The following is a 17872-nucleotide window of genomic DNA, read 5'->3' as shown; positions in this document are numbered from 1 at the left end:
GTTTCCTGACAAACAGCATGTGACTTGTCTTATTGCCCACACACCTCCTGACAAGGACAGCTGTGTGTTCAGTCCAAGCTCTCATGTGCTGTTAACCTATATTGTGTGTATCTCACATTGGAGGGCCCACTGTGCAGTGTGGCGCCCACGATTTCAAATCAACGTAATGGAAAGGAAAATTCTGTGGGACATGCTTAGGAAGTGGTTTTTAAAATAGATCACATTTACTAGGGTGATTGGGTGGCTCAGTTGGTTAAGTGTCTGACTTCTGCTCAGGTCATGATCTCACGGCCAGTGAGTTCGAGCCCCGCAGTGGGTTCTGTGCTGACAGCTCAGAGCCTGGAGCCTGCTTCGGATTCTGTGTCTCCCTCTCTCTCTGCCCCTCCCCCACTCATGCTTTGTCTCGCTCTCAAAAATAAATAAGTGTGTAAAAAAAATTTTAAATAATAAAATAAAAATAGCTCACACTTACTAACACCAACTTTATACCAGGAGCAATTCCAGGTGTTTTACATAGTTGGATTCTCCCTCTGTCTCTCTGAGATATTATTCCCATTTACACATTTGGAAACTGAGGCACATGGCAATAAAGTCACTTGCCCAAGGTCACAGAGCCAATTGGCAGCTAAGTCTGGATTTGAACCTGGGTCTGTCTAGCTTCCCAACCCGAATCTCTGCACGATTTAATTCAAATTGTTCAGAGTGTGGCAACGTTGCAAGTGGTCCATTTCTAAAGGAGTTAGAAAGTGAGTCTGTAACTGGCAGACCTGTTTCAAAGAACAAGATGGAATCACTTATTCGGCAGTTCTGAGCCCCCCCTCCCCCCACCACGTCCCATCCGCTGCCACACTTGGAGATTCTGCCAGGCTGGGAAGAACTTCGTTCCCTCTCACTCCATCCAGGTTGCCAGAGTGGGCAGCCAGCCCTCAGACACGAGTCTGGAACCCTTGCAAACACGACGGGGCAGAGTGTACAGCTGCTGAGCAATGGTGGCTCTGGCCGGAGCCTGTGGTTTTCTGGATTTATCTGTAGCTGAAGCCCTGCTGATTGCATTCACAGCTTTTCATTCACTACTTCAGATGCAGGTAGCAAATACCGAGGGCGGGGTGGGTGTTGGGGGACAGCTAAGAGCATGGGCAGAAGCCGCTCTATGCGCTAAAGGTTTTTTTTCTCTTTTGGGGGAAGGCGGCATTGAGCGATGACCACATCATGTGCTGGGGTCGGCCTTAGTTAAACAAGGATACCTGTGAGAACGGGGCACAGGAAAGGGTTCCCAGAAGAAGGGCCCTTTCAGCTGAGACCTGACAATGTGACAGCTGATGATGTGGAATGGGGTTGAGGGTTACCCTCCAGATGGAGAGGAATGGAGACCACTGAGAATGGGAAGTGAGCAAGGGCACGGGGGTGTAGGAGGAACTGAGAAATGTTCCGTGTTCTTGGACTTTGGGGTTGGGGGAGAGCTAGTAAACATTAGGTCAGGGTAGGCTGGGGGTGGAGAGGGGCTTGGGCTTGCCACCTACAGCCTTGTGAATCCATCAAGATATTGCTAGCTAAGTCTGCGAACGTGACTAGATTTTACTCACCTTTTACCGGATTTGAGTCACCATTCTCTCTTCTAGGTGGGGCCCCTGCACCCTCATGCCATAGAGCCAGCACTTAACCATGTGCTGAAGTTTCAGAGAAGCACGAGACGCTTTGCCTTGCTGTCCAAGAATGCAGCTCACTCCCACTGGAGACTTCCCATGAAGCACTTCATCCATCGTCTCCCTTAAGTCTGACCATCTCTCAGTTTAGCGGATACTGTCACCTTTCTTTCATGAAGGAGGGAACTGAAGCTCAGAGAGGTGAGCCCACCTGTGCAAATTCATCTGCCAGGAAGGGGTAGAGCTTGGTCAGCCAGTTCCAAAGGCCCAGGTCTTCTGTGCCTCCCTAGCAAAGGGGACTAATGCATCAACACGTTTAAGTTCATGCTGGAGTGACAAGCAGTGGGGATGGGAGTGAAGGGAGCCTGGCAGGAAGGGCAGGAGTTCGGTCCCCGGCTTCATGCAGGGGGTGGGCCTTGCCAGACAGGCAGGATTTGGACAGGTGCTGACCTGGCCACACACCCGCCAAAGGATCCCTTTCGACATCCCATCAGCAGTTAGTAAAGTTCCAACATCCCACGGGGCTCACTCTCATGTCCCCAAATTGTGTTTTCAGAAATTAGGCAAACTAAATAGGGATCTTGTGTATCTTGTTCAGTGCTGCCCAGTACAATGGCCTGGCACTTAGCAGGCAGCCAGTGTCCTTTGTTGCTGAATAAGTGAATGAACTTCATTTCTAGTTACCTACTGCCTGGATCTCTACTTGCCTGGTGAGTGAAGGCACCTGGCCAGTATCTACTGCTCTGTTCCTCAATCACTGCTCACTGCCCCCAAGCATTCCACCTCGAGGCCGAGCACTCAGCCAACTAAGTCCTGTGGCCTCAGAGGCCCCCGGCAATTTGGCAACATCTGTTGAAATTAAGAATGCATCCATTCTGACTCAGCAAGTCCACTTGGAGAAATGCAGGCTGGGGCATGTACACAGCAACGTGGCTAGGACCATCCCAGCAAGGCCTGGGAGCCAGTGGGGACATCCCCCTCACCCCCCATGTGTCCTCCAGGGGAGAGGGACAAAGGAAAGAGTCTTCCTACAATATTTGGAGATTTATGTCTCCCTTCGAAAGGAGGCAGAGTGGAGTGTTCTAGCATGAGGTGAACGCCAGGAAACTCTGTTGAATGAAAATGCAGGGTGCCCAACAGAGTAGAACAGGCTCCCTTTGGTAGAAATACACAGGCGTGTTCCTGTGTCCATATGGGCCCTATGGAGCAATACGCAAGGTTCGTGAGCTCCCGGGGCGGGGGCACTTTTCCCTGTAGACCCCTCTGAGCCCAGAGTGGGAGGGGTGCGGCCAGCAGCCAATGTCTGGTGAGCAGCTCTGTTGTCCGGCAGTTGTGAACACTTCATACAGACTATCTCATTAAAGCTTTACAGTCCCATGGATGATCTGTTCTGTCCAGAAAACGAAGACACCGAGACATGAACCACTTGACCAGAGATGATCTAAAAAAGCCCAGAGAATTGGCTCGGAGCTCTGGTAGTCTGATCCTCCAACAGATGCTCTTAGGGTTTTAGATGCACCAGATGAGAAGTTTCTGGTCCCCAAGACGGCCTCATCCGCCCCATCCGCCCCATCCGCCCCGGGGCCGCGCCTGTGTTAGATGGGCGGGCGGGAGACTCAGGTGCGGAGGCTCGGGTCGGGCGGCCGGGTCCCCGCGGGCCCCAGAGGCGTGCACGTGGTCGGCGGGCGCGGAGGCGCTTCCCGGCGTCCCGGAGGGCGCCTGGCTGATGCAAGGGAGGTCACCCTCTGGGCCCCAGGAGCCGGGCGGGCGGCCCCTCCCGGTGGGGTGACGGCGCGGGGCGGCCCGGCCGGGGGCGGGACCGCGGAGCGCGGCGGGCGGGGCGGGGCGCGGATGCCGGAGGCTGCGGCGTGGAGGGGCTGCGGCGGCCCGGACCTTCCGCGTCCCCGGGCGGTGGCGGCGGCGGCGGCGCCGCGGGCGGTGAGTGTGCGCGGCTCGGGGCGCGCGCCCGGGTGGTTGCGCGGGCGCGGGAGGCCGCGAGCCCAGATTGGAGCGGCGCGGCCGCCTGGGCGTCCTCTCTCGGCCTGGGGTCGGCGGCGCGGGCGCGGCCGGGCTCTCGGTGCGCCCTGGGCCCCGTTCCCACGCGTGTCGTGCGTGGGAGGCGTTCTCCGTCGGCTCCTGGGGCCGGGGCCGGTGGGGGCGGGGGCTTCCGAGGTGAGGGATACTCGGTGGACAGGACTTGAAGGCAGAGACTGGAGCAGGCCAGCTGCCCAAGGCCAAGGCCAGGTGTGGCGGGACATCCACGGTCCGAATGAGCCCTGTCCTGCTCGGACTCCGTCCTGGACTGGCTCTTTGACCTTGGATAGTTCACTTTCATTTCTGGGTCTTAATTTCCTCATCTGCAAAATGGAGAGCTTGGACCCATTGTCTTTCAAGTCTTTTCCACCCTAAAACTTCTGTGGCAAGCCCTCTTATGGCCTTTTGTTGGGGCTTTCCAGTGTAATGAAAACAAAACCTGACTCGAGAAAACTGTTAAGCTCTTTCTCTCTTTCACGTCCATCTCAGTGAGGCACAAGGTTCCTGGGGAGCCTGGGCATTTTGTCTGCACAAATGGAGACCTTTGCTCAGCGGGACTTAAGGATCTCTTCGTCTGCAGGGGGCTCACCACCTAATTAGAAAAAGACCTATGACTGGAAGTTCTGGTTAAAATGCAGCATCAGCAAAGGAAACTAAGGAAACTGGGGAGTGGATGCCCAGTTAGTTGCTGGAGCCCCAGGGCTGTGCTTACTCGCTGGCTCTGCCTCCACCCTGGTGTCTGGGTCTCTCTCCCAGGTCCCCCTAGGGCTGGTGCGGGGCTGAGCAGAATGGTGAGCCCAGGACATGCTGGAAGGTGATGGGTCCATGTCAGCCCTTGGCCAGTGTCGCTAAAACCCCTTCCACCCTCTGCAGCCTCCAGGTTGGACCAGGGGCTGCAGGGTGAGGGCAGAGGGCCCTGGTGGGGCCCATCCTGGCCTCTGGTCTATACCTCTCTCTGCTTGGCAGCCCTTTCTCTCACCGCCACCTCTGCAAAGCCTTTCCCCCACCACAGGGTTCTGAGGCCCCCCATGTCCTGCCTGCTCCCTTTGCCTGCCTAGTTTGGTCATTATTTCCCTTTCTGAGTTCAACTTTCCCACCATATGGGATTCCCCAGCAGGGAGGGGTGACCAAGGATTTAAGATTTTACTTTTGGTGTTAGAGTCAAGAAAGCACAGGGCTGACACTTCAAGGTTCTTAGGGAATGTTGGTGGAGTAAAAATAGTGATAGGTGTATTCCTTCGGTGATGCCTATATGCCCCGTGCTGCTCTGAGTGATTTACATGCACAAACAGTTTTACCCTCAGTTACCATTATTATCACCCTTTACATGTAAAGAAAGTGAGGCAGAGAGAAGTTAAGTGACTTGCTCCAGGTCACACAGGAGGGAAATGGTACAACTATACAGGTACCTTTTAACCATTGCACATTATCAGGCAGATGAATGACTTCTGATTGAGACTTTGTGGGAAGCTAATTGGGCCAACTGGGGTGCTGGGATTGCTTCTCAAAGACAATGCCAAGTTGTGGGATTTTGCAACTAATGGAAACTTTCCATAGGGGAAGAGTGTCTGGGCAGCTCCAGCTGGTGGGTGGTCCCTCCTGCCTGGAGGAGGGAGGGCAGGCTCCTGGGTCCCACAGGCCTTTCTGAGACTCCTGAACAGCTTCTCTGGGCTGCAGGCTGCTAGCTATGATGCCCCCGGGTTTCTGGTCTGGGAAATGGGTCTAAGGTTTATGTTCGCCTCATGGGCCCAGGAGATGATCAGAGGAGATGGGGAAGGGCTTCAGAAATTGCCAGGTTCAGGGCAGACTTCCTTGGGCTGTTGTTGTTGGTTTTGTGCTTCTGGGGCATGTAAGATAAGAGGAAGGAAGTAAGGGGTGGTGCCATAGTCTGGTTAATGCAGAGCAGTATTTGGGAATGCCTGCTGTGGGCAGGCATTGGTGGTGGTGGGGGGGTGGGGGCGGAGATCAGCATCTCAGAAGCCAGCAGGAATTTGTTGTGCACCATGCCTGGGAGACATAGCCTCCCTGGACCCACTCTGTCTTTTTTTCTTTTCTTTCCTTTAAGGTGCATTAAAGAACAGGCTGAGAGATGGCCAGACCTGGGTCCTGAGGCTCAGGGCCTAGGAATTATGTGCTTGGACCTCGGTTCCCCTCTTGGTCCTACCTACATCTTCCAGCCACCCTGTCATGGGCAGGTCTCTTTATATCTTTGACTCTGAGTTTTCTCTCTTTCTGAGGAAAGAGGCCTGCTTGGTGAGCAGGGTCCTGGATGTCATGCCTGTATCTCTTTCTGTCATCCCTGCAGCAGCCATGCCAGGGAGGATTCCCTGTTCCCATTTTACAGATGAGACAGCAAGGCTCAGGGAATTAAGAACCTTGCCACAGAGCATGTGAGTGGCCGAGCAGGGATTCAAATCCAGGCTCTTGGGTATTCAAGTCATTGCTTTTTCATAACATTTTGTTACTTTGTGGCCTCAGAGCTGGATACAGGGCAGGTTAGTGACCCCAAGTGATCTTCTGGAGCTTAAAGTCCCTGCTGACTTGAGGTGCCTGCAGCCTGCTCAGACACATGGCCCCCCACTTAGAAAGCCCCCCGCCCCCAACCTGGGTTAATGCTCTGCTGTGACCATCTTGAAATTCTTCGTCATTTTTGAAAAGGGGACCCCACATTTTCATTATGCAGGAGGCCCCACAAATTATGTAGCCGGTCCTTTTTAAAAGACCGAGAGAAACGGAGGGTAGTGAGGGTGTGGGAGTCAGCCTCCCCTCTTTTGGAGATCTGAGCAGTGGTGATCCGCCCTCGGGCCAGCATGGAATTAAGCAGATGTGTGCCCCCGACAGGGGACACTTGTTTTCACCAGCATCAGGAACCATGGCAGCAAAAACCGACTCTACTGGACTTTCACCAAGATGGTTAGCAAGGCTGGGGTGTCATCCCAGGGACGTAGGCAAGGTTTTCCTTGGTGATGGGTAATTCTCAGGGCCCCCGGCAGACACAGAGAGAGTAAGTGCGGGCTCTAGCCAGTGTGTGGCACTGGGGACTCTGCTTTGGCTTCAAGAGAATCCCCATGAAGGACATTTCTGCTTTGTTGACGACAGTGGCTTAGGGTCATGGCCATGCCCACTGTGCTGTCACTGACCCAACTCCTGAGACTTTGGAAGTGTTTCCAAGGTCTTTTAGCGCTAAATGCCAGGGGGATGCATTGCCTTCTTCACCCTCCTGTTTCTCACCTCGTAATAGAGAACAAGAACTATTTAACTGACAGTATTTCTGTTTTAGCGTTGGCCACCTAGAAGCTCAAAACCAAATTCTTGGCTCAGGCGTGACAACTGTGCCAAACCTCAAAGCAGCAACAGTGAGAGCTAGTATTCGTGGGATGTGTCCTTTGTTCCAGAGGCCCTTGTCTGCCCTTTATATGTATCACCGCACTGATTCTTCGTGACAGCCTTGTGGGGAAGGTACCATTGTTTGAGGATAGGGAGCTAAATCTCTTTGAGGCTAAACCACTCGCCCAAGTTTACTTAACTCATAGGTAGTAGAACTGTTGTTTAAACTGGTTAGTCTGAACCTGGAGCCCATGCTCTTCAGCAGAAACTTCCACTGCCTCTGCTGGGGACCTTGATTGCCTGAATATCTGGTTATTTTCGTTCTTCATGGTTCTCATTTTTTTTCTTTCTTTCTTTCTTTCTTTCTTTCTTTCTTTCTTTCTTTCTTTCTTTCTTTCTTTCTTTCTTTCTTTTCCTTCCTTCCTTCCTTCCTTCCTTCCTTCCTTCCTTCCTTCCTTCTTTTCTTTCTCTCTTCCTTCTTTTCTTTCTTTCTCCCTTCCTTCTTTCTTTCTTTTTTCCTTCCTTTGTTCCTTTTTTCTTTTCTTCTTTCCTTCTTTTCTCTTTCTTTTTCTTTCTTCCTTCCTTTCTTCCTCTTTCTTTCTTTCTTTCTTTCTTTCTTTCTTTCTTTCTTTCTTTCTTTCTTTCTTTTGTATTTCCCACCATCCTGATTTTTCTTTTTTCATTTGTATTTTGCAATGTCTTCTGGAAAGCTGTTTGAGATCCTTTGTATAAATAAGGCTCCCCATGATGAATATACTGGTTCTGTGCCTGGTTGCCTGGGTGCTCTGAATAAGGGAACAGAACTCCCAGATGACTGGGAGTGGGGCCTGGTCATTTCATGAGTTCCAAGTGAGTATCTGGATGTGTCTGAGCTAGGGAAGACCCAAAACCACAGGGAAGTTCTCAGTTCTCCCTTGGAGGGTTTTATTTCCTCCTCTTCACTCCTGAGAATGTTCCTCAGCAAGACGGAAAGAGCAAAGTCAGTGGAAAGACTCCTGGTGGCTCTCTCTGGTTTTGGGATGACTTTGGCCTTGGCAAGGCCAAGAAGCCCAGACTGCCCAGGCCTGAAGTTCTTTCCTGTGCTGTTTTCTGAAGGCAAGTGAAGCTGAGTTGGCCACTCCAGAATGAACCACAGCTCCAAGATGGGGAAGTAGAAGCCCAGCTGGCTCTCTGCCATGGCCTGCGAATCTCAGATGGGCCCCAGCGGGGCAGCTGGCCCGTTGCCCCCCTCCTCCCCTGGCTGGAATGCCTTGCCTGGAGGGCGTCCCCCAGGCTGGGGGCAAGGTAAGGTCATGACCCTTTATTTCCCTCCCGTCTCCTCAGGATGCTGGGCTGGACTCACATAGCACAATGGAGGGGAGGGGAGTGAAGGACACAGGAGAGCCTTTAGCTAGGGGTGGGCATTTTAGGATACATTTCTAGGCCTGTCTGTCATTTCTCCCCATTCTCTCTATCACCATCTTGTTAGACCAAATCGCTGTCACCTTCTGCTTGGATCCCTGCCGTATCTTCCTAGCTGATCTCTCCTTCTTGCCTCTTCCATTTACGTGACATTTAGAGTGACCTTTTAAAAATGCAGAACAGACCATGTCACTTTCTGCTTCAGTGTTTCCTATGGGGCTTAGTGTGAAGATCTGTCAATCGCTGGCTTGCAAGGCCTGCCTTAGTGGCTCCTGCTACCCGTTCTTTGTTCCTGCCATGCTGTCCTGCCTCAGGGCCTTTGCATCTGCTGTTTCTTCAGCTTGTTATGCTCTTTCCCTACCTCCTTTCCTCTGATTAATTTCAACTCATGCTTCAGAGCTCAGTTCAAATATCCCTTCTATAGGGAATTCTCTCCTGATGCCCCAGCCTAAGCCAGGACTCCCTGATATATTCCTGCTTCTCCCCATAGCACTTAGCATAGTCTGTAATTAAATGCTGACCTGTGTGATAAAGTGTTGAATCTCCAGCTTCTCTACTAGAATGTAAGTTCCACGAGGGCAGGGGCTCTGTGTTGTCTTGTTCATTCCTGCATTTGCAGTACCTAGCACAGGCTTGGCCTGTTGTAGATGCTCAGTACATATTTTGTTGAATGAACAGGATGAATGGGTGGCTGGGCATTGGCATTTTGAATTGCGGCTGGTTACTTAGATGATTTGAAACTTGACTACTTAAAAACAAGGGTTTCTTCTACTACTGTTATTGGTAAAACAGTTTACACACACACACACACACACACACACACACCAGTAGGATGGAGTGGAATGAAATAATTTTCCTTTCAAACTTTGAAGACATCGCTCCACTGGTTTTTGGCAAGCCAGTTCTTGCTTCTTTGTAGGAAATTCCTCCTTGCTACACACACACACACACACACACACACACACACACACACACACACACGTGTGCACACACACCTGTGAATGCCCATTCCTTTGGTCACTTTTCAAGTTCTTTTTCTTATCTAGGTGTAATAAAAGTATTTCTAAGTAGAGACTTACTGTTCCCACTCTAAGGAACAGATGAGAGAGATTATTGCCAGGAATCCAGGAACTTGGTTTGAAAGACAAAGAGAGTCATCGTCCAGAGTCTTTGCCTTGCTGGGACCAGTGCTTTCGTCGGTGTGCAAAGAGCCAGTGTAGGGAAGCAGCTGGTGTTCTCCATGCCTAGCACCCCGGTCCACATGGGTTTTCTGTGCTGTGCCGTGAAATGGGGTGCTGGTCTGTGGCCCCACCCGGCGTGACCGCCCTGGTTTTGGGCACTGCCTTTGCCCCTGTTTCTTACTTTCATTTCCTCTGGTGACTTCGGGCAGGTCTGTTCGCCTTTCAGAGGCTCTGTTCCCTTTTCTCTGACAGTGGTACCCACCTTTTAGGGCTCTTGGAGGATGAAATGAGATTAGGACTGTGAAGCCCCAGCCCTGTGCCTGGTGCCTGGTAAGGGCTCAATACTTAGAAGCTATTCTTATTGTACCTTATGCAAACTCATTTCTGCCTTTATTTTCTTTTTGTCTAGTTTCTCTCGCTTGCTTATTTTTATTTTTTTAATTTTTATTATTATTATTTTTTAAATCTTTATTTATTTTTGAGAGAGAGAGAGAGAGCAGGGGAGGAGCAGGGAGAGAGGGAGACACAGAATCCAAAGCAGGCTCCAGGCCCTGAGCTATCAGCACAGATCCCGACATGGGGCTCGAATCCACAAACCACGAGATCATGACCTGAGCTTAACCAACTGAGCCACCCAAGCGTCCCACACTTGCTTATTTTTAAATCTAATTTTATAATTTTATATTTATTTATTTATTTATTTATTTATTTATTATTTTTGAGAGAGGGAAACAGAGTGCAGGTGGGGGTGGGGCAGAGAGAGAGGGAGACACAGAATCCGAAGCAGGCTCCAGGCTCTGAGCTGTCAGCACAGAGCCCAGTGCGGGACTTGAACTCACGAATCGTGAGATTCGTGACCTGAGCCAAAGTTGGACGCTTAACCAACTGAGCCAACCAGGTGCCCGTTTTCATATTTTATTTTTATAAAGCCACCTTAAATCCAGGAGTGGGAGGGTAAGAACGAATACAACTAAAGCCATGCATGGGTTGCTTTACTGTAACTTTTGAGTCCCAACAAGCTTGCTTTTAAATTGGCACCGACAGTGGCCAGTTATTCAACCCCTGTGCTACTCCGAGCATTTATTTTCATCATCTCTGCAAAGCTGCGTGTGGTGATATGATCCCCCTCCAAGCGAGGAAGCAGGCCAGGGATTTAGATCACTTTTTCTTTTTTTTAATGTTTTTTTAAATGTTTAATGTTTATTTTTGTTTTTAATGTTTTAATGTCTCTGACAGAGAGAGACAGAGCACGAGCAGGGAAGGGCAGAGAGAGAGGGAGACACAGAATATGAAGCAGGCTCCAGGCTCTGAGCTGTCAGCACAGAGCCCAACCCAGGGCTCGAACTCATAGACCACAAGATTGTGACCTGAGCTGAAGTCGGACGCTCAACCGACTGAGCCACCCAGGGGTCCCTATATCACTTTTTCGTGGCTACTCTGTGAGTGAGAGGCTGGGCTACACTTTGACTCCTATAGCTAGCTGTCTAGCTTATACTTTCCTTGGCTTCCCACCTTGCCTCCACACCCCTTCCTTCTTGCAAAAACTTAAAAAAGAGAGAAAAAAAAAGAAAGCAAATAAAGTTCTTTTTGGCAGGGCATCCAATGCTCTTTTAACCTTGAGATGACAGATGATAAAAAAAAAAAAAAAAAAAAAAAAAGACATGGGGCGCCTGGGTGGCGCAGTCGGTTAAGCGTCCGACTTCAGCCAGGTCACGATCTCGCGGTCTGTGAGTTTGAGCCCCGCGTCAGGCTCTGGGCTGATGGCTCGGAGCCTGGAGCCTGTTTCCGATTCTGTGTCTCCCTCTCTCTCTGCCCCTCCCCCGTTCATGCTCTCTCTCTCTCTGTCCCAAAAATAAATAAAAAACGTTGGGAAAAAAAAAAAAATTAAAAAAAAAAAAGACATAAAAAAAGACATAAAAAAAGAACTCTAATTGGGGGTTAGGGGCCAGGGTTCTGTCGTGTCAATTCATTTATACATCAAACATTTATTTAGTGCCTACTGTATGGCAGGTATGAACCCAGCTCCAGGGATTCAGTGTTGAGCAGAACCAGTGTGGGAGTACATAGTCTCCCACATTGGGGGATAGACTTTAATCAATTAGTTGAATACCTATGTAAGCAAATAATTGCAAGCGTATGTACTTATCTTTGAATATGTACTCCTTTGAAGAGCAGTTCTGAGTAGGTTTAGCAGAAGGATTTGATCTGTTAGGGGTGTAGTGTCAGGGAAGACTCCCTTGAGAGGTGGTTAATGAGCTGGAATATCAATGATGAATAGGATTTCACTGGGTGAAGCCCAGTGGAAGTGTTCTAGGGAAAGGGAACAGCATTTGCAAAGGCCCTGGGGTGGGAGTGAACACTGCTCGTTCCAAGAACGAAGGACGCTGGCATGGCAAGACACAGAAGGAAGCTGAATGGCTCGAGGTGAGTTTGGCAGGAGGCTGGTTCTTCAGAGGGCTGGGCGAGTGTGGTAAGGAGGTTGGTTTTTGTCAGTAGAACACCAAAAAGCTATTGAAAGTTTTACTCAGAGGACTGATAGCATCCAGTTCACACACTGGCTGATGCGTGGAGAATGCATTGTAAGCGGGTAGGTTTGGAGAAACCAGTGAGGAGGCTGCCAAAGGGCATGAGGGAGAGGTGAAGGTAGCCTGGCCTGGGTTGTGGTGGAGATGCCAGGAGGTGCATGGAGTTGAGAGACATTTTGTTGGCCCAGCTGGCAGGGCCCAGAGAGGGGCTGAGTGAGGAGGTGGAGACAATGGCGGGGGTGGGGCAGCAATTATCAGGAAGGTAGGGCTAGTCATTTGGTTTTAAAGACTCAGGGGCGCCTGGGTGTCTCAGTCAGTTAAGCGTCCGACTTCGGCTCTGGTCATGATCTCACAGTTCGTGAGTTCAAGCCCCGTGCCAGGCTCTGTGCTGACAGCTCAGAGCCTGGAACCTGCTTCGGATTCTGTGTCTCCCTCTCTCTCTGCCCCTCACCTTCTCATGCTCTGTCTCTCTCTCCTTCAAAAATAAATAAACATTAAAAAAAATTAAAAGAAAAAAAGACATACTGCCCAGAGCTAGGCTCAGGTGACAGGAAGTTTGGGCCAGCAGATAATGTATTTAGGTTTAATCTCTTCATGCTGCCCCATTTTCTAAGCCTCGCCCACAGAAAATGTGCCAGCATATCCAGGCCCAGCCTTGCATGGCTGAACACTGGGGATCCCCCCTCTCCTGCCCACCCCAGCTGCGTGGCTGCTGACAGGGTGGCTCACGGGACCTCCTGCTGTGGTGGAAGGACATCTGGATCCTTCTGTCCAGATTCTCTCTACTAGTAGCAGAAGGCAGATTTAGCTTCATTCCTTGGCTGTTCCTCCCTGGGCCTGAGGGGTTTCAGTCCCCAGGGGCTTTCACCCCAGCAGACCTCACTGGGCTGGCCTAGTCGACGTCCTGCCTGGCTTGTGGCCAGACTGAGTTGATGTGTGGTGTTTTGTGAGGTTACGCTTAATTCAGTTGGTGCTTTTGAATTGTCAAGTGAGTTGCAGATACCCTGGGGAGGGGTTACCAGTAAGTCAGTGTCTTCGTTTTCTGTGGCTGCCCTAACCAATTACCGCCCACACAGTGGCTGGCGAAAGATCCGTCCTCTGACAGTTCTGGAAGCTGGAAGTCTGATGCTGGCTTCCCGGAGCTAAAGCCCCCATGTCAGCAGGGCCGCCTTCCTTCAGGAGCGCAGGGAGAATTTGTTTCCAGCTTCCAGAAGCCACACATACTGCTTGGCCCATGAACCTTCCTCCACCTCAAAGGCAACAGTGTTCCATCTCTGTCCCTTTCTTCCCTGGTCACATCCCTCCTGACCCTTCAGCCGCCTCTCTCTTCCAGTTTTAAGGATGCTTGTGATTACATTGGGCCCACCCCAACAGCCCAGGAGAATCTCCCTATTTCGGGCCAGTGGATTAGCTACTTTAACTCCATCTGTAGCCTTAATGCTCCTTCGCCGTGTAACATAACATATTCATGGGTTCTGGGGAGTATGGCGGGGACATGTTTGGGGGTTCATTGTTCTGCCTACCATAGTCAGACGGAGCCCGCTGGGAATGTAATATTTGGGTGAGCTTCCTGTGTGGTGGTGTTCATACAAATGTCTGAAACATCACCTTCTCCATGTACTTAGTTGTACAGTCTGCTTAAATATCTTTTTTGGGGCTCCTGGGTGGCTCATTTGGTTAAGCATCTGACTCTTGATTTTGGCTCAGGTCACGATCTCACAGTTCGTGAGATGGAGCCCTGCGTCGGGCCCCACGCTGATGGCTTAGGATTCTCTCTCTCCCTCTCTCTCAGCTCCTCCCTTGCTCATTCTTTGCTGTTTTTCTCTCTCTCTGTCAAAATAAATAAACATTAAAAAAAAATCTTTTGTGATGGGGAGCTCACTACTTCCAATTCTTTGTCTGGACAGCTCTCATTCTTGGGAGGTTCTTCCTTTATAGGGTCTTGCATTGTGTCCAGGTAGCCTCCAGGCTCTGGTCTCAGTTCTGCCTCCTCAGGGGTTCTGGTCAAGTTCGGTCCTTCTTGCGTGGGGACTCGAGGACTGCCACCACGTCCCTCCTTGCCATGAGAAGGTTCTCGTGGCCAGAGGAGGTGATGCCATCAGGGTCCGGGCTCGTCCACAGTGGTGCTCGCTCAGCCAGGTGAAGCTTCTGGTGTGCTTTCAGAGCTCCGCAATGGCCAGGTCCTCACGGTTCTGCGGATCGACAACACCTGTGCGCCCATCTCCTTCGATCTGGGCGCCGCAGAAGAGCAACTGCAGACCTGGGGCATTCAGGTGAGTGTGGGTTTTATTGACACCCTGCCATTTTCCCCTCCTTCCAGCCATCTACCTGCTGGCCGTCCACCTATCCTTTCATCCAGTTGTCCACAAAACATTTGTTAAACACGTACTCTGGGCTCCGTATGGTGGGAGGTATAAGGAAGATGTATTAGGAGTGTCTCCTCCTCCCAGTTACTTCACTTAACAGGTGCGTGTTTTGGGGCGCTCGTTGTTTGCCAGGCACTGTGCAGGGCACTGGGGTCCATAGAGGTGGCCAGACCCAGCGCCTGCGCTCACACAGCTCATGGGGCCCAGCACAGGAGGTGGACTCGCGCCCGATAGATCGGGTCAGGTCAGCAGGGTATGAATGCCGCGGCAGAGGCATGTACAAGGCACCGAAGACCTTCACAGGAGAAAACGATGAAGTCGCCTGGGGGAGCGGTGGTTTCGAAAGCGTCACACAGGAGCAGATGCTTGATCTGGGATCTTGAAGGAAAAATAGGGGTTTGCTGGGTAGACAGGAGGAAGGGCATTTTAGGAGAGGGAACTGTATATTCAAAGGAAGAGTACGTGAATTTATTAGATAATCATGCAGTGCTTTGAAGCACAGCGATTTGAAGCCTAGGCTTCTCAGATCAGCGGTCTGGATGCAGATCTGTCTGGGTGGCTTTCAGCAGGTGAATTAACCTCTCTGGGTGGCCGTTTCATCCTCTATTAAATGAGGGCCACATTAATACCTATCAGACAGGGTGTTTGTGACGAGGAAGTAAAATAATGTGGACTAACCGTGGACAGGAAAGATACACTGCTCATTTTGCCCTGCAGATTTTAGAGTTCACTTCTTTCGGACTGAATTGCATTATTGTTTAAATCAGCATGTTATCACTTGAAGGGAAACTTTCCACATTGACGGTACTCACCCCACGTCAGCACAATGGCTGGTTTATCACACCATGTTTCCTGTCAGCCTTTGTACAAAAGAACATTTTTCTTCAACAGTTGTCTTCAGATGGGGTTTTCTTAACCAGGGAAAACAGTCCACATATTATTCTGCCATGTTCCCAGACATCATCTTTAATGGTTCAATTCTGTTTTCTTGAGCAGTCCACTCTCGCAGGGCCTTTACGTGCTATGCCATTTTTGTTTGGGCAGAGAGATGCGAGTTTTCAGAGCCTTGGGCGGTATTTATCGTTATTGGTGTTAGGCTCTCTTGGGTCTGCTGTGAGGTCCTGTGCCTTGGGCTGTAAGATCCGCTCCCCCCTCCCCCCCCCACCCCCACCAAGGGCGTCCTCCTGGGTCTCGAGTTATCCCACCTCCCCAGGGCACCCATCCTTTCCTGAGCTGCATTCTGTGATTACCACTCCTAGTGCTCCGAGCTCTTCAGTCTGCCTTCCGGGGCAGCCTGGAAGGTGCCTGATCCCCCTCCCATGTGACAGTCCCATGAACTGGAAATGACATGCTTGCATGCAGGAAGGAGGTGGGAGTGGTTCCCCGTGGCTGATTGGTCTCTTTCCCTTGCATGGCCAAGCAGGTCCCCGCCGACCAGTACAGGAGCTTGGCCGAAAGCGCCCTCTTGGAGCCCCAAGTGAGGCGATACATCATCTACAACTCCAGGCCCATGCGGTTGGCCTTTGCTGTGGTAAGGAGGGAGGGGGGCCTCACACTGACCTGCCACGCCCACCCCCCCGTCACACTGCTTAATTGGGCATTGTGCTCTGGAGCCTCTTGGTGTGGGTAATGGGTCTGGGGCTGGTGGCCCGGCCGCCTGGGATAGAGCAGTACACGTGTACCTGGATTTGGTATAAGAGGAAATGTATGGGAGAGAGTCGTAACCAGATTCCCAGGGAAAGGATTGGAGGCAGGGTTTACTAAGGGCAGGGCTTGGGACCGGGAATCTACAGACCCACCACTGAGACTTGGACTCAATGTCTGGCTTTGGTTAAGACTTGTCTTCTCTCTGGGGGACACCTGAGTGGCTCAGTTGATTAAGTGTCTGACTTTGGCTCACGTTATGATCTCACTGTTTGTGGGTTTGAGCCCCACATTGGGCTCTGTGCTGACAGCTCAGAGCCTGGAGCCTGTTTCACATTCTGTGTCTGCCTCTCTCTCTGCCCCTCCCCTACTCGTACTCAGTCTCTGTCTCTCAAAAATAAAAAAAAAATATTAAAAAAAAAAAAGACTTGTCTTCTCTCTGGGACTTGGTTTCCCCATCTGTTCAACAACAGGTAGTTCCATTCCAGCTCTAACCATAAATACATGGGTGTGTATAAACATATATGTGTATGTGTATATGTACACTCATCGAAGACACATATGTATAAATATCTGTGTACACCCACCCACCCACCCACCCACACACACACACACACACACACACGCACACACACGGCAGAACCAGTACTTGAACCCAGGCAGTCTGGTTTCAGCATCTGTGCCCTTAACCACTCTGATTTGCTGCTTCTCTGTATATATAAATGGTCAAATAGCACTCTTAAAAATTTTTTTTAATGTTTATTCTTTTTTGGGAGAGAGACAGACAGAGAAAGAGTGGAGGAGGGGCAGAGAGAGAGGAGGAACAGAATCTGAAGCAGGCTCCAGGCTCTGAGCTGTCATCACAGAGCTTGATGCAGGTCTCAAACCCGTGAACTGTGAGATTATGACCTGAGCTGAAGTCAGATGCTCAACTGACTGAGCCACCCAGGCACCCCACCAAATGGCACTCTTGACTCCCATATCTGCTTCTAGAAAAGGAAAAGGAGGGGCGCCTGGGTGGCGCAGTCGGTTAAGCGTCCGACTTCAGCCAGGTCACGATCTCGCGGTCCGTGAGTTCGAGCCCCGCGTCAGGCTCTGGGCTGATGGCTCAGAGCCTGGAGCCTGTTTCCGATTCTGTGTCTCCCTCTCTCTCTGCCCCTTCCCCGTTCATGCTCTGTCTCTCTCTGTCCCCAAAATAAATTAAAAAAAAAAAAAAAAAAAAAAAAAAAAAAAAAAAAGAAAAGAAAAGGAAAAGGAATGGCCACTGGCATTTGTTAATTCTTCAACAAGTGTTGAGCTTATATATGCTATCTGATTAACCCTTGTAACAACCTGTGAAGTAGGTATTATCCCCATTTTACAGTTGAGGAAACTGAGGCTTAGTGTTGTTAATAACTTGTCCAAGGCCACCCGTAGCTGTTGAAGGATCGTTGTGGACTTCTAACTCAAATTTATTTCACTCCCAGGCCTTCTGCCCTTTTTTGCTTTATTTAAAATCCGGGTGACCCAATGTTTATGGTGGCACTATCAACAATAGATAAAGTATGGAATGAGCCCAAATGTCCATCAACTGATGAGTGGATAAAGAAGATGTGGTATATATATATACAATGGAATACTACTCGGTGATGAAACAGAATGAAGTTTTGCCATTTGCAACAACGTGGGTGGAACTAGAATGTATTATGCTATGCGAAAATATGGCTTCACTCATACATGGAGTTTAAGACACAAAACAGATGAACATAGGA

General features: G+C 50.4%; 1 protein-coding gene across 6 annotated transcripts in view; it reads left to right on the top strand.

Moving 5' to 3' along the window:
• The window catches only part of TMEM268 (transmembrane protein 268), a 42568-nt gene that overhangs the window by 389 nt on the left and 24307 nt on the right, over nucleotides 1-17872 (top strand). For 3 of the 6 annotated variants that reach the window (XR_009251457.1, XR_009251456.1, XM_058694380.1), the window contains exons 2-7: nucleotides 903-1085; nucleotides 1620-1844; nucleotides 3042-3118; nucleotides 8100-8288; nucleotides 14275-14384; nucleotides 15901-16008. Coding sequence is in view for 4 of the 6 variants with exons in the window: in XM_058694380.1 (XP_058550363.1) it covers nucleotides 8180-8288; nucleotides 14275-14384; nucleotides 15901-16008 (327 nt within the window). In the remaining 2 variants the exon portion in view is untranslated. Of the gene's footprint in view, nucleotides 1-902; nucleotides 1086-1619; nucleotides 1845-3041; nucleotides 3119-7290; nucleotides 7316-8099; nucleotides 8289-14274; nucleotides 14385-15900; nucleotides 16009-17872 lie in introns of those variants that run through there. The other 3 variants (XM_058694381.1, XM_058694383.1, XM_058694382.1) reach the window with 3 other exon arrangements.

The sequence above is a fragment of the Neofelis nebulosa genome, chromosome 12 (assembly GCF_028018385.1).
Source record: "Neofelis nebulosa isolate mNeoNeb1 chromosome 12, mNeoNeb1.pri, whole genome shotgun sequence".
NCBI classification, from domain to species: Eukaryota; Metazoa; Chordata; class Mammalia; order Carnivora; family Felidae; genus Neofelis; species Neofelis nebulosa.
The sequence above is the reverse complement of the archived record's forward strand: the minus strand, read 5'-3'. Positions and strand labels throughout refer to the sequence as shown.